The sequence below is a fragment of the Capra hircus genome, chromosome 1, assembly GCF_001704415.2.
Source record: "Capra hircus breed San Clemente chromosome 1, ASM170441v1, whole genome shotgun sequence".
Lineage (NCBI taxonomy): Eukaryota > Metazoa > Chordata > Mammalia > Artiodactyla > Bovidae > Capra > Capra hircus.
The window spans coordinates 114,992,914-115,007,454 of NC_030808.1; the positions used below are offsets into that span (position 1 = coordinate 114,992,914).

Here is a 14,541-nt window from a genome sequence, read left to right on the forward strand (position 1 = left end):
AACCACACTCAGTTTTCATTGTACTTTACAACTTTTTAACAGAAAAAGGAATATATATTTTTAAATTGATTAAAAAAAAAAAACTTGTATCTACAATAAAGCTACATGCCAAGCTAAAAGGTGAAAGGTCATAGTACCAGGTCAAAGGTTGCCTCGAGGGGTCGCTTCAGTGATTTGACAGCCGACTGAGTCTTAATTAGCAGGCAGCGAGCACATGATGGCAATGGGCCAGTGGGGTTCAAGCGCATTAACATAAACAGCAAGCAGAGGTGCATCATGGGGGCAGCAGTGCATTTTTGGGTAGGTGAGAAAAAACAAATAAAAAAACAAATCATCGGAATGCCATATACAACGAATAACAAGACTAAGCATGCACAATAAAGGCACTACTGAGTTGTTATTGGGAGGATAACTCCTCTTCGTAGTTAATTACAAACAAGATACTCTAACAGAAAAAAAAAAAAAGAGAGAGTGGAAGGAAGAGAAGAGGAGAGAGTCTGCCTTCTGTATTTTTGCTCAAGTATCCATAAACAAACACAGAAAAGACCTCTCCGTGACTATTTGACTGTGCTACGAAATACCACACAGGGTTCTTTTTCATGAATAATTTAACAATTAAGTCATATATTTATGTAAAAAAAAAAGGACAACATTAAAACAGCTAAGCAAAGAACAAAACTGGACTCATTAAAATCAGCTATTAGATCACGTTAAATTTTCCCTTCATTATAGTTTAGTATCTGTTCTAAATGATCCATTTCTAACTCTTCCTTCAGTCCTGCTTTCTCCTCTCTATGTAATGGCATAGGCAAACGTCTCTAGTTTTACAGGTCTGTTTATGCCACAATATAGTTCAAGATAATCTAGATACGCAAACTGCTCAACATCTTATACGGAAACCTAAAACCAGTTTTGTTGAAGCAATTCTCCTAAATAGTTTCAGATTTTGTTATGGTTAAAGCAAGATAAATGTAGAGAAGAGCCTTGATGTGCAGAAGAACACACCGAAGGAAAACAATGGCTGATTAGATAGCACACAGAAATAAGAGGACCAGAAATGGCAGTATCGTTAAACTGAAAAGGAGACAGGTGTTCTGTACAAAGCAGAAATTTCAGAAACCCTATATCCAGAGTAAGACAGAGTATTAAAAATTAGGCCGAGGGTAGGAGCAATCTGAACCATTTGAGGAGTTACCCTCACTTCTCTGAATGGTCACTTCATTACGTATTGTCTGGGATACCTGAACAAACATATCTTCAGCAAAAAAAAAAAAAAAAAAAAATTTTAAAAAGGTTAATAAATGAATAGCTTGTTGTCAGATACAGCTGTTCACTGTTTTTGTGACCGTTCACAAGGACTGAGCTAAGGTCTCTACTCACCATGGCAGCTGCAGTGGCTGCAGCCTGTGCTGCGGCAGCCTGGTTGACCTGGTATTGGGCAGCCTTGATCTTGGCTTGCAGATGTGCGGGAGGATGGAAGTATTTGCACTTTTCCCGAGAGCATCTCCCTTTGATGTAATCCATACACACGGTGACTGTGTTGTCATTGGTGTCAATCATTGTGCTGTCAGCAGGATGGGCAAACCGACAATCATTTTCTCCTCTGTTGCAATTGCCTCGCTGGTACTCTCGACATACCTATGGGGTCATAAAGTGCACGAAGGTCAGTCAATATGGACAAGTAGAAACTTTCTCAAGATTTAAAGTGCAGGAGTGGTGACAGAAGGCCACAGGTGAAAGGGGGAAAGAATTTGCAAAGGAACCACAAAATAACTTGAAAACATTGTGTGTGTGTGAGTCACTCAGTCATGTCTGACTCTTTCAACCCCATGGACTGTAGCCTGCCAGGCTTCTCTGTCCATGGAATTCTCCAGGCAAGAATACTGGAATGGATTGCCATTCCCTCCTCCAGAGAAACTTCCCGACCCAGGAATCGAACCCTGGTCTCCCTCCTCACAGGCATATTCTTTACCATTTGAGCTACAGGGAAGTCGTAGTATACTAATTACAGCCCCATTTCAAGAAAATGTCCATGAGGAAGAAAATGCACTTAAGATACTAACTATGGTAAAACATCTAATTTAAATAAAGTTGATATACTTATTCATTGTTGTTGTTCAATTGCTTAGTCGTGTCTGACTCTTTAGTGACCCCGTGGACTGTAGCTCACCAGGCTCCTCTGCCCATGGGATTCTCCAGACAAGAGTATTGGAGTAGGTTGCCATTTCCTTCTCCAGGGGATCTTCCCAACCCAGCAACTGAACCCGCAACTCCTACATTGCCGGTGGATTCTTTACTACTGAGCCATCATGGAAGGCCATACTTACTCATTAGGAAACAGGAGGAAATAGTAACTTTGTAGTGAAGAACTCTATAGACACCACTTAACCAAACAAAGTTAATATCACCAGTAATAAAGACATAATGATATCACATATCTACTGATATGATGCACTGAAAAAAGGTTACAACATCACATTTGTTGTATTATTGCTGAGAATGCATAACCTGAATTTAATCATGACAATACATTAAACAAACTAAAATGGTAGGATGTTTTACAAAATGACTCATCAGTACTCTCCCAAAGTGTCAAGGTCATGAAAGACAAAGAAAGACTGAGATACTGTTATAGACTGAACAATCCTGAGTCAGAGGAAGGATATTGGTAGGACAATGGGTGAAATTTGATTAAGGTCTGTAGATTGGTTAATAGCAGCATATCAATGTTAATTCTCTGGTTTTGTAAGCGGTAACATGGTTATGTAACCTGTCAATATTTAGATAAGCTGGGTGAAGGAGATGTAGGAACTCAGTTCTATTTTTGCAAATTTTATGCTAATCAGAAATAATTTAAAAGTTAAAGTGTAAAAAGTAAAATGATAGCTTTTTTGTAAAATGTTTCTAAGAGCTATATTTTTGATCGTTAGTTATTCACCGGGTAGTGAATGTAAAGCAGATGGAAAAGGATTAGTTTTTGTTATCTGTTTGTTTTATATCTATTAATTTTGGATAGGGTCCCTGGAGAAAAGGTGAAAATGGATTATTTTACATCCATTTGCTTGATTCAGACCTCTTACTATTAAAGGTTGTTGGGGATTTCCCAGGTGGCACAGTGGTAAAGAATCTGCCTGCCAATTTAGGAGATGTGGGTTTAATTCGTGGGTCGGGAAGATCCCCTGGAGTAGGAAGTGGCAACCCACTCCTGTATTCTTGCTGGAAAATTCCATGGACAGAGGAGGCTGGTGGGCTACAGTCCGTGGGGTCGCAAAGAGTTGGATGCAACAGCACATACTTCATAGCTTGTCAAGGTGCTTGCTCTTTTTAAAAAGTTGCCAGCACTTTCATTCAGGAAAATTTGACCTTTTTACCACAAGAGGGCCACCTAAACACAGAAAGTCCTTTTGATATTTTTATGCTCATATTACTTCATGCTTTAAGGATGTTTCCTTTTTGTTTTTCACAAATCTTTTACAAACGGAACAGATACAGTCCCTGAACACTCTATTTTGGAATTCACGAAGAAAAAAAAAATAAGGCAAACTCTGCTATGATTTAAAAAACAAAGATTTTCTTGGATTTAAGTACATAAAACGATTTCATTCAATTCTAGGTGTTTCCTCCTTTTATATACATATCCCATTATTGAGGAAAATGATTCCTTTTAAAAAGGCCTCTATAATTTGTATCATGCTTCACGTTAAAAAAGAGCATCTTGTACCATTTAGAAACTTCAAGCTAAAGAAATGCATCCTATCTATATAGCCAAGTCAACTCTACTCATCACTCCAATTTATATAATTTTAAAAAATTATTAAATAATTACTCTGTGCCAGATACTCCCAGAAATATTAGGAGTAAAAGATGACTTAGAAAGTTACGAAAGACGCTACTTTTTTATCATTACATTTATCTTCTTGAATAAAAGAAAACAAGGATATCGAAGAGTTTATAATTTGAAAAGGAAACGTGGTTAAGCTGTTTTCCGGAATTCGTGTCCTCCACTCTCACTGAGCATGCAATCAAGCTGTGCTGCTTTCTAAACCACAAATCCCCACTTACTAAATTAGACTTCTCAAAGTACGAGGAGATTTTAAATATGGATTAAGAACTTTTCATGTAGATATGTAAAACTTATGCATAAGCAAAAAGGCCACTTTTCTGTTTAAAAAAATCTATGTCAATTCAGCCTCACCCAACAGTAAACTGTTGTTCGGACACTACTGTTATTAGCTTTTCAGTAATTTTTGCTTTCTCGAATATGCTCACAAAGAATCTGGTGGCAGCTGAACCAACACTCTTCCAATTTCTCTTCCTCTCTGCCACAATGACAAGAAATAACATCTAAAGGTAGTCTATCTGCAGGAGCCTGAATAACTACTAAAATCAAAGATTTGTTATTTTCCAAAAGCAATTACGCCAGTGTTTGTGCCAGAAATTCAAGCATCAGTCCCCCCAAATAAAACCTGAATGCTGGGCTGATTTTGACTTTTTATTTCTCTGTCTGTCTCAATGTTCTTTTTATTTTCAGGAATATGAACTTACCGTCAGGTTGCATAAAGATGGTCATTCTAAGACCTCTTCTGGTCCCTGTCCATTTGCTTTATACCTATGTATATGTGTGTTTTGTATAAGTTAGTATGTGTGTTTTGTATAAGCTAATAACTGGTTTAGTACAATTTTGTACTCTTTACAGTCTTGCAGGATTCATTTAGGGAGAATTCTAAAAAACACTTAAGCAGAGTTGATAACTAGCAGTCAGCTTAGAATCTTGTCCTAAAGTGACTGTTTCACTTTTTTTGTTTTTAATCCAGCTTAATGTTTCTCCTGACAAGAGAAACAGAGTAGAAGAACTACACTGAAATAGCTTTTCTCTAATTATTCTTGCCTTTGAAAAAATATAAAGAAGAAACAGAAAATCTCTTGTGTAAACCTGTACTGGTATGAGCCGCAAGGCCAGAGGGGCTAAAGGATGCTGCCAAGCTTTAGATGTACATCTGGCTTATTGGAGACCTATCTCAACAGAACAAACCACCCACAGCTTTTCACCCAGATTTTTCTCTAATAATCAATACATCTCATTTCTAAATAAAATTTTTCATTAAAAATAAAATGAGATCTGTTTCTTGACTGATGAATATGAGTTTGGCCTGGTTTCTCTGATAAACTCGAGAAACTGTAGGGTGTGCTGCTCTCTCAAAGAAATGTCTTAGTCTGGTACTGCATTTGCAAATTCTAGTTGACAGACAAAATTTCAACAAATTTAACCATCCAACTCAAATCAGGATAAGAAAGTTGCACAATTTACCGTATAGAGAATTTGTAACAAAGAAGATTAAATTTGAAAATCCTAACAATGTTATGGCCCTTTTTGCTATTCCCATCTAATCTTCTGCACTAATGTATTTTTTAAATAGTTGTAAGTAGAGTATGGTTATTACTTGGTGATCTGTTATTGCTTGCTGATGTATGTAAACATTCTTTTTGCCATTTTACTAAATAGTGTCCACAGCGATCATTTTTGCTGACTGAATCAAATTCCATCAAATAGATATGCACAGTATAAGTAACTCTTTCAGAGAACATCTAGATTATTTCCAATATTTCCATACTATAAATAATGTTGCAAAGGCTATCTTCAAGACCATACCAAAAAAATCATTCTATAAGGATGAATATGTAGAAATGGTATTAGTGGGTCAACAAATACAACTACTTTTACAGTTTGATAAGTGGTTTAAAACCTAGGTGAAAATAATTCCATCTACTAGCTAACAACCTTCAATCAAAAAGGATGTTTGTAAGTGTTAACATAAGATTTGCTTTGGAAATCACGTAAGTTTTGTAAACTTTCATACAAAAAGGCTAAGAAGTTACTTTCACAGTAAAAATCATCACTTCGATAAAAATATTTACTGAAAACATTAAAGTATAAATTTCATTTCCAGAAAAACATCTTTGGCTAATAAACTTTAAATAATCAAAAGGAAAAGCAATTAGAAAAACTTCCTAAGGAAATCTATGTTAATTCTACATAAACCTTCTTTGTTAATTAAATAGCAGTGGTAGTATGCAAAGAGGACAGAGTCTAAACACAGAAATTTTGGGTTCTATCTAGTATTTATATTTACTAGTTACGGAATCATGAATACTGAAAAAATAATACATAGATAGCTTAAAACATACTATACAAATCTGGTTAAAATAAACAATTCTTTTATGTGATCTCAATTTTTTATAAACATGACAAACATATTTCAAATAGGTCAAAATAATAATAGGTTGCAAGAAATGAAAGTGTTAGTCACTCAGTTGTGTCTGACTCTTTTGCAACCCCATGGACTACAGCCTGCTAGGCTCCTCTGTCCATGGGATTTCCCAGGCAAGAATTTTGGAGTGGGTTACCATTTCCTCCTCCAGGGGATTTTCCCGACCCAGGGATCAAACCCACGTCTCCTGCACTGGCAGGCGGGGATTTTTTTTTAACTACCACTGAGCCACCAGGAAAGCCCAATTGAAGTCTAATGACTAATATTAAGGAGCTTAGTCAAAGATACATATATACCTGTTGTTCAACAGTTAAGTATCATGTCATGGATGTTTTATTTTCTATTAAATTTGAGCTAACACACATTTTAAAACATAAATACTGAATAATCAATTATTTTATCAAAGAATCCATAGCATTATAGGTCATGAATATACAAATATGAAGAAATTATCTATGTTTCAAAAATAATTCAAATATCCATATCTTAAAAGTGTGATGATTAGGGGAAACGATCTTAGTTAATTGCTTGTATAATTACATTCCCAAGATAAATATCTAATGACGTGATATCTAGTTTCAGTTTGTTACCAGATAACTGAACAAACTTGGTCTATCTGAATCTCATTTTTTGAAAAATGAAGAAAAAGACATCTATAATGCTACTCTAGAGGATTTCTGCTAAGATCATCTGGGACTTTTCTTTGAAATCTGAAAGGTGAAATCCATCATTACTGCCATTAGCCAATGAAGACAAGCACATTTCTATAGATAATATAGCTAAGAATTTGTCATTTGATTTCAAGGAACTTAAAAATCAAATCTGAATATATCAGAATGACCAACTAAAGAAACAACTTGCAACTATATCGTCTCCAAAGCAAAACTCCAACTAATTACAGACATCACAGACTAGGAATTTTAAATGGGAACATGAATTTACCATTTTAGAGTCTTATTACACTACATTATTCATCCATTCTAAAATCTTATTACAGTTATTTTTTTAAATTTAAACTTCATAGAACCATGTGCATTAAACTCTTAATATTTCTTGGTGATTTTCCAAAGAAATTAAAATATCACAGAAGCAGTAGCTAAATACTCGAGACAAAAACACAAAAGTAAAGTAATTCTATCAATAAGCCTTTCTTGTATTATTAAAAGCACTTGCTTTTCTAATCTCATTTTGAAATGAGTGTCATTTATATGCAGTAGATCATGACAAATCCATTAAATGCCTATAATGCTGTCATGGAGGCATCCTTTCACCATCACTTAAATCCACATTTAGCTTTAAATGCTTTTTTTGTGTGTGTAGTCAGTAGGTATCATATGTTTTTATACCTATATGAAAAAAAGCCACTAGACTCTTCTCTATCAGTAAGTAGTGGAAGCATTCAGTATCCAGTGGCCTGAATTAAAAACTCATGTCATGATTGCCTCAGTAGAATAAAACTTTCAGCAAATGAATGCATTATTTTGAAACAACTCCAACTGAAAATATCAGAAGCTGAGTAGTTTTCCCACCTTTGCTGGAATATATCATATAGACTATTAATATAAAAATATTATAGTTAACCTAATGGCAATCTAATGTCTCCATCAGCATATGAAGCATGTGGCCACTGGTTTGTTCTCTGTTTTATTAATGCTGTTATGTGGTATAAATTGCCCCCCAAAATCATCATTGTTTTTTTAACATATTTCATTATGCTGTACCACGTTGTTCCCAGCAACTTCACAAAATACAGAATACTAAATGCATTTGAGGAGACAGATTTTTAATCCAGAATCACAAGTAACTACATGAGGTTAATGATAAAAAAGTTAATACTTAAATAACAGGTGCTCACATCCCCTGGACAGTATTTTATAAACCATTTGCATTTAGAATCACCCAGATCACCTGTGAAAAGAATTTGAGAGCCCCACTGGAGACCCACCAAATCAGTCTGTGGGGATGAGGGCCCACATTTAAAAACAATTTTTTATGTTTTAATTTTTGGTTGTGCCTTGTGGCTTGCAGGATCTTAGTTCCCTGAGCAGGAATTAAACCTGCACCCTCCTCAGTGAAAGCCCATGTCCTAACCACTGGACCTCCAGAGAATCCCCAGGCTTTTCATTTTTAACAATCATCCCAAGTGATTCTAATCACATTAAAGCTTGAAAACTACTGCTCTAGGATTAGGGGCAAGAACAAGATGCCATATTTTGTAGTTGGAATGTTCAAAATGTAAACATGTTCCCAAGGATAATGCTAACAATGTTAAAAATGTGTCTTGTTTTATCTCCTCTGGTAGATTACCCTAAACTCTGAATAAGGGCATGGATTAATTAATTGATTAACTAGTTGACTGAGTCATTTATTCCTTCATTGAACAAGCTACTAGGCCATCACTTATGAGCTTGGCACTATTCTGGGGGACCTTTTATTGTTATAAAACAGTAGGCAACCTTTTGATGCCTCAAGATATTCCTCACAACAGTTTTTACTTGAAATATGGTCAACAGTTCTTCATTGGATATTGCTGAATAAAGGAGAGAATAAACGCACTCATGGATCCTTTTTGCACCATAAAAAAATTGTTGTGTATCTTGAAAATAAACAATTTCCTTAATTACCAACTCTTTGTAGTAAAGCAGATATGACTAAAAACCTCAGTCCTTTCTAGTACATACAGATTTTAACAATTTGTTGAAATAATCATTGAAAATAACTGCCACTCAGAAATTACACAAAGGCACCCCAAGATCACAAAATGGAATTTTTAAAAAGACTCATTTCAGTGACCAATATTTAAGAGGTTTGCTCCTCTTTAGAGAAAACTGATTTTACACCATAGAGACTACACAGCTGCAAAGTCTTTTAAAAGACATCCAACAAAGAATGGATAATACGGATAGTGATAGAAAACTTATGCATGTGTGGATATATACACATAAATAGCCTTTTCAATAATTTGTGGTTGGCATTAAATGCAAGAAAATGATCTAAATTTCACCTTACTGGAGGTGGTCATAGAGATTATCTGGTATAATCCCCTAGATTAATATGTGTGAAATATGACACTTAGGGGGGAAAAAACCTTGACCTATGCTTACTCACTTAATTAGCAACATCACCAACACTAATCTTTGGGTTCCTCTTTTTCCATTTTTTGTAGTTTCAACATTTTTTGTAGCATCACATTGGGTGCTATATGTTAGTTTTTCTAAACAAAAGAATCAGAAGGATGATAATCTATGCTGTTTTTTAACTTCTTCATTTCCTATTTTGTAGTAAAAAAAGAAAAGGAAGTGGCAAGAAGAACTGGCCAGTATTTTAACTGATTCAAAATTTGTTTACCTCAAAAATAACTCAAAAATTCTAAAATGTACTTGGGAGTTCCATGAGTTAAAAATCAAGCACAGATTTAAATCCCAAACAACTAAATGTGTGAATAAGTGTTGGCACTTACTGCCCTGTCTCTTAGACCCCCAAGATATGGTGTAATGAGCTTGAAAGGGAAGAGCCTGAAGACAGGAATGTGTAAAGTCACAATGCCAAGGAGAAAGACGTGCCCCTTAGCATCACACTGCAATATCCTAACAGGCTGTAACTGTGACACTGAAGCAGATCCTGTGAATGAGAATAAGATAGGAAGCTGCCCTACTATCAGGCACTGAGATAAGTGGAATTCAGGTTAAAAGGAAATGACAGTCATTACAACAGGAGCCATTTGTTGTGACTACTAGAAAGGAAGACAGAAAAAAATACTTGCAGTAGCTCCTTGCAAAAGAGAAACAAAACCAAATGAAAGACGGAAGTCTTCATTTTAACTAAACATCATACAGAATATAACCAATTACAGTCTACCTAAAATTGTGGAAGAATTAGTTTAAAAGAGTTCTGAATACACAATCAGCCTTTTAAAAGGTTCCTTGAAAGAGATTTAAATAGAGACAATCTCAGTTTTAATCTCCTATTAAAAATTAATTCAATCAAGTTAATCTCAGACTACCTATTTGGTTCCCATTAAACAATCAAGAACCTTAAGATATGCTTCTGAAAGGTTGGGGGGGGGGGATTCACATATTGAGCATCTAATAATTTTTAAATATTTAAAACTTCCTAAATTTACTCCTAAATTTCTCTGCAAATAGCATTAGTTATTAATGAGCAAGAAAAACTATGCAATGACAAACCACCCACAAGTCAAGGTTTTATCTCTAGCACACGGCAGGGTCCTTGGTTCACAGAGGGCACGCAATCAGGTCTCAACATCCTTCCTGAGTCCTCCTTATGGAACTCCTATAAGTAGGAGCTTTTTCCAACATGTTCAATGAAAGGTTAAAAATAAGCCTAAAACAAACAAAAACTCTAAAGGGAACATACAAGCCCAAATTTCCTGCTCTTGTTTGTACCATCACTTTATGGGAAGGGGAGTAATAACAGTGTTTAAAATTCTGATATCATGCCCCACCAAAAGATCCTACCCATGTGACCTTGAATAAATCACATATCTCTCTCAAGTTTATTGCCTTGTTAAATGGAGTTAACGATGGTATCTTTCTCATAAGATTGCTTTGAACATTAAATGTGTGTTGCACATGGAGGGATAATGCTAGGGCTGGTAGAGAGTAAATATCCAATAATTATCAACTATTGCTACTACCATCAGAAAGGTGGTGGCAGTTAATAAGTACTCTGAAATCTGAGATCCTTTGTAATGCATGCAATGAAACTTAATCAACAGAAAGTGGTACTTATTAAATAAATTCCTGCTAAATTGATAAATTATTAGTGTCAATTATGTTCATACAATGGCCTTGTTTTGCCATTCTCTTGTAATTAAGACATGCAAAACTTCTAGTGCTAAATATTGCCTCATCCTAACCAGGGAAAAGAGGAAAAGCTCATTTTTTCTGTATTTGGATACCAAAGCCAGATTTGAGAGCTTCAGTGTACAGTAATGCTGCCATTTTTCCCATTTAGAGTTTACCAAGTCCACTAATTTACAGTCAAGTTGAAATTCTCAACTACTTCAATATAAGATTATATCTTTAATTTCTTTTTCAAGCAGCAATAGCAAAGCACATACATCAGATTATCCTTGACTCGAAGACAGAGTATCACCCAATTTGCAATTAAAAATTTATCAGCGCATTTCACAAACAAAGGTGCCTTGTCATTCCTGCTGGAACATTATGAGGGTTATAAGGAAACTTATAATAAAAATTATTTAAACACTTTGTATGTAGTAACTTAATAACAAGTTCATGAGAACAAGTATCAGGGGATTGACAGAATTTGTTAATAGCAACAGTAACAAGAAACATTTAGGAAGCTAAGTCTAACTCTGAGATAAAATTGTTTCTTCATTTTGAAGATAAGAAAACTGAGGCCGAACCAAGTAAAAAGCAGTCTGATCCCAGGGTCCAAGTTCTTACCTACTTTTCTACATATGGATGTTGTGGCTTCTATAAATGTTACTTTCATGAAATATAGCATATCCATATTCTAGCAAAATGCGCCAAACACTGAACCAAAATCTCTAAATTATCTTTTAACCTTTATAGCCACTGAAGAAATAAAAAAACAAAGAGCACACTATGAATTTTAGAATGGAATACATAAAAATACCCATGACTCCTACCTCAAGTCTGTCTGTCCGCATTAATTTCTGTGCAGCAGCTGCAGCAGCTGCAGGTACAGGGACCCCAGGGTTCCCCGTAACCAACATTGGTGCAGTCGGTAAGATCTCCGCTGGAACCAGGCTTGGGGAAACAGGTCCCAGGTAGGGATTAAAGGCTGCTGATGCATTGGTAGCTAAGCTTGGTGCAACTGAAAACATTGGCTGAAAAATAAAATATAAGGTAAAATTTAGTAGGCAGGTCTTGGTTCAAAGTCAATATCCTACATTATATATCTATCCTCCTTCCATGCATCCATCCATCTTTCCATGCATCCACCCATCCTTCCATGCATCCATCCAAAATCCATTCTTCCTCTGCTCCCTTCCTCCCTCCCTCTCCCTCTCTCCACTTAACTGTATATTTATTAATTCTCATTTAGATTAAGAATGTTTCTTAAATAAGCATTCATCAAATCTATGTTTCTATAAAATATAATGGGTAATTTATCTAGGAAATTTTCCACTGGGATTTTGAAGCCTGGGGTCTACAATACTTGCAATTGCTTTTTGAAAAATAGCTCAGCCATTCAATACAGAAACTTCTTGTAGTTAGCTAAACTCCACCTTTGTCCTGATTTAATCCTAGATACTTGTCTAAGAAAATACATTTCATAATTGCTATGTCAGATGTACTTGAAATATTTGTTTACAACTGTTAACAGGTTGCAAGTGTCTTATTATCTAGAATAAATAAAGCAGAACTCCCAGTGGATAACAGAGTCTCACAGTCAATGTAAACTGTGAATAAATCTCAGGATATATGAAAGGTGATGATGACACCATTTCTTTTGAGCACATAAGATAAAGTATTTGGCATATGTATTTGTTGCACGTTTTCCTGGGGAAATAGATGTTCCACCAGCTTCTTATTCCTCTGTGAGAGACTTTACAACAGATTCAGCTTACTGTGAAGAAATGAAGTCTGAAAAGAATACTCTTAAAGAAGTACATTATGATTGTTCAAGGAAATACATATAGTAACACTGAATAAATGCTATAAGATAGAATTTTCTGCCAGAAATGCTTTCATGAATATACAAGGATGGTTTCCATTTGTTGATGAAAATCTGTATGTCAGGAGATATATCTGTTCTTGAGTAAAATTAAATAATTTACCTTAAATTTACTTTAACAATGTGCTTTTTCATTTTTCAAAGCATAACCTAACACAATTTTCCACCTTACTGGTGGTATATTTTCAACTTCCTAAGTCAATGGAGTTTTTATTCTTATCTATGTGAAATAATAATGTTTGTTTCAAAAACACAAAAACAAATGGACAAAATGGATCCTATTCTTTAAGGTAATATTCAACAGTTTGTTATCTTTAACCTGCAGTAAGGAACAGAATCATGGAAAGTTTTTTTTAGAAAGAAAGGGACATGAGAGTGTAGATAATTCTTCCCTCTGATAGGAATAAGAAGTCAGATGATCCAAGAGTTTACTTAGTATTCAAGGGAGTTTTACAGAATAAAGTTGTATGCAATCAAGATGCATATGTTACAGAAATAATTTTTATAACTCAGAAATATCTTAAAAAATAAAATAAACTCTTTACCTAATTTGGCTCTGACTCACCCTGTATTTACAAGAATAACACAGAATTCAAGTATTCCTTTTTTCTTAAGGCAGTGGTTCTCAATTATGGGTGACTGTATCTCACAGGGAATATTTTGCAACAGCAGGGGATATTTTTGGTTGCACAGCTGGGGGGCACTGTTGCATCTAATGAGGAGAGGCAAATAATGCTGCTAAGTATCCTACATCACACAGAAAAGCCCCTCATAACACAGACTCATCCGTCCTAAATGTCAGCAGTGCTGGGGTTGAAAATCTCTGACAGCCTTCCTTTGATGCCACAAACTGTTTTAGGACAACATGTTTGCAGTTATCATATACAGTCTTAAGCACAAGATCGTGTAATAGAGAAAAGTTAATACAACTTTTAATTCACTCGGGAGAATAAAAAGTATATCATAGAGTCCACAGATACTTTCAAATTAAAATAATTATGCCTCCCAATGTGTTGGTCTGAACGCCATGGTGAGCTGCCCTGTCAGGTTGATGGCTCTTGATGAAACAGCCTAAAGTAACACTTCTAGTTCCCAGTTCCACCTCTGCCTAAGGCAGCTACCCACTGACAACAGAAAACTGCAGGGGTCCCAGATATTAACAATCAATAACCTGCCAGAAATGGGGGCCCAGAGCAATCTCTCAAGTCCATCAACAGCTACTTATTCAAATAGCAGTTGATTCGATGTTGCTCCACTGACTATCGGCTGCCAAGGCAGCAGCAAGACAAGAGTTTACCTGTACAATAAATACATGTTCAACCTGGGTCTCTATTCAGAATTATTCAGATTAAACTTATACCGTTACATACTATCAAATGCAATGTGTGACGTTTTCAGCCACATGCAGACCAGCAATATAATTTTTCTCTTAGATATTTAAGAATTATAAGTAATTTAGCATAGTAGACTAAAAAACTAGCTTAGAATATGGAGAACAGAAGTCAGTCAATATTAATTCCTGCCATGAATTAATATGCATTTCCAGAGAGGGTATTTTAAATGTAAACTTCAGAAAGTAATT

At 35.3% G+C, this 14,541-nt stretch overlaps 1 protein-coding gene across 19 annotated transcripts in view; it reads right to left on the minus strand.

Annotated features, from left to right (window-relative positions):
* MBNL1 (muscleblind like splicing regulator 1) overlaps positions 1–14,541 on the minus strand; it is a 218,483-nt gene that overhangs the window by 18,588 nt on the left and 185,354 nt on the right. For 14 of the 19 annotated variants that reach the window (XR_001918128.1, XM_005675421.3, XM_013965694.2 and 11 more), the window contains 3 exons: positions 11,908–12,108; positions 1,381–1,638; positions 138–191 (listed from right to left, as the gene is read on the minus strand). Coding sequence is in view for 18 of the 19 variants with exons in the window: in XM_005675421.3 (XP_005675478.1) it covers positions 138–191; positions 1,381–1,638; positions 11,908–12,108 (513 nt within the window). In the remaining variant the exon portion in view is untranslated. The remainder of the gene's footprint in view (positions 1–137; positions 192–1,380; positions 1,639–11,907; positions 12,109–14,541) is intronic. The other 5 variants (XM_005675428.3, XM_005675427.2, XM_005675430.2 and 2 more) reach the window with 1 other exon arrangement.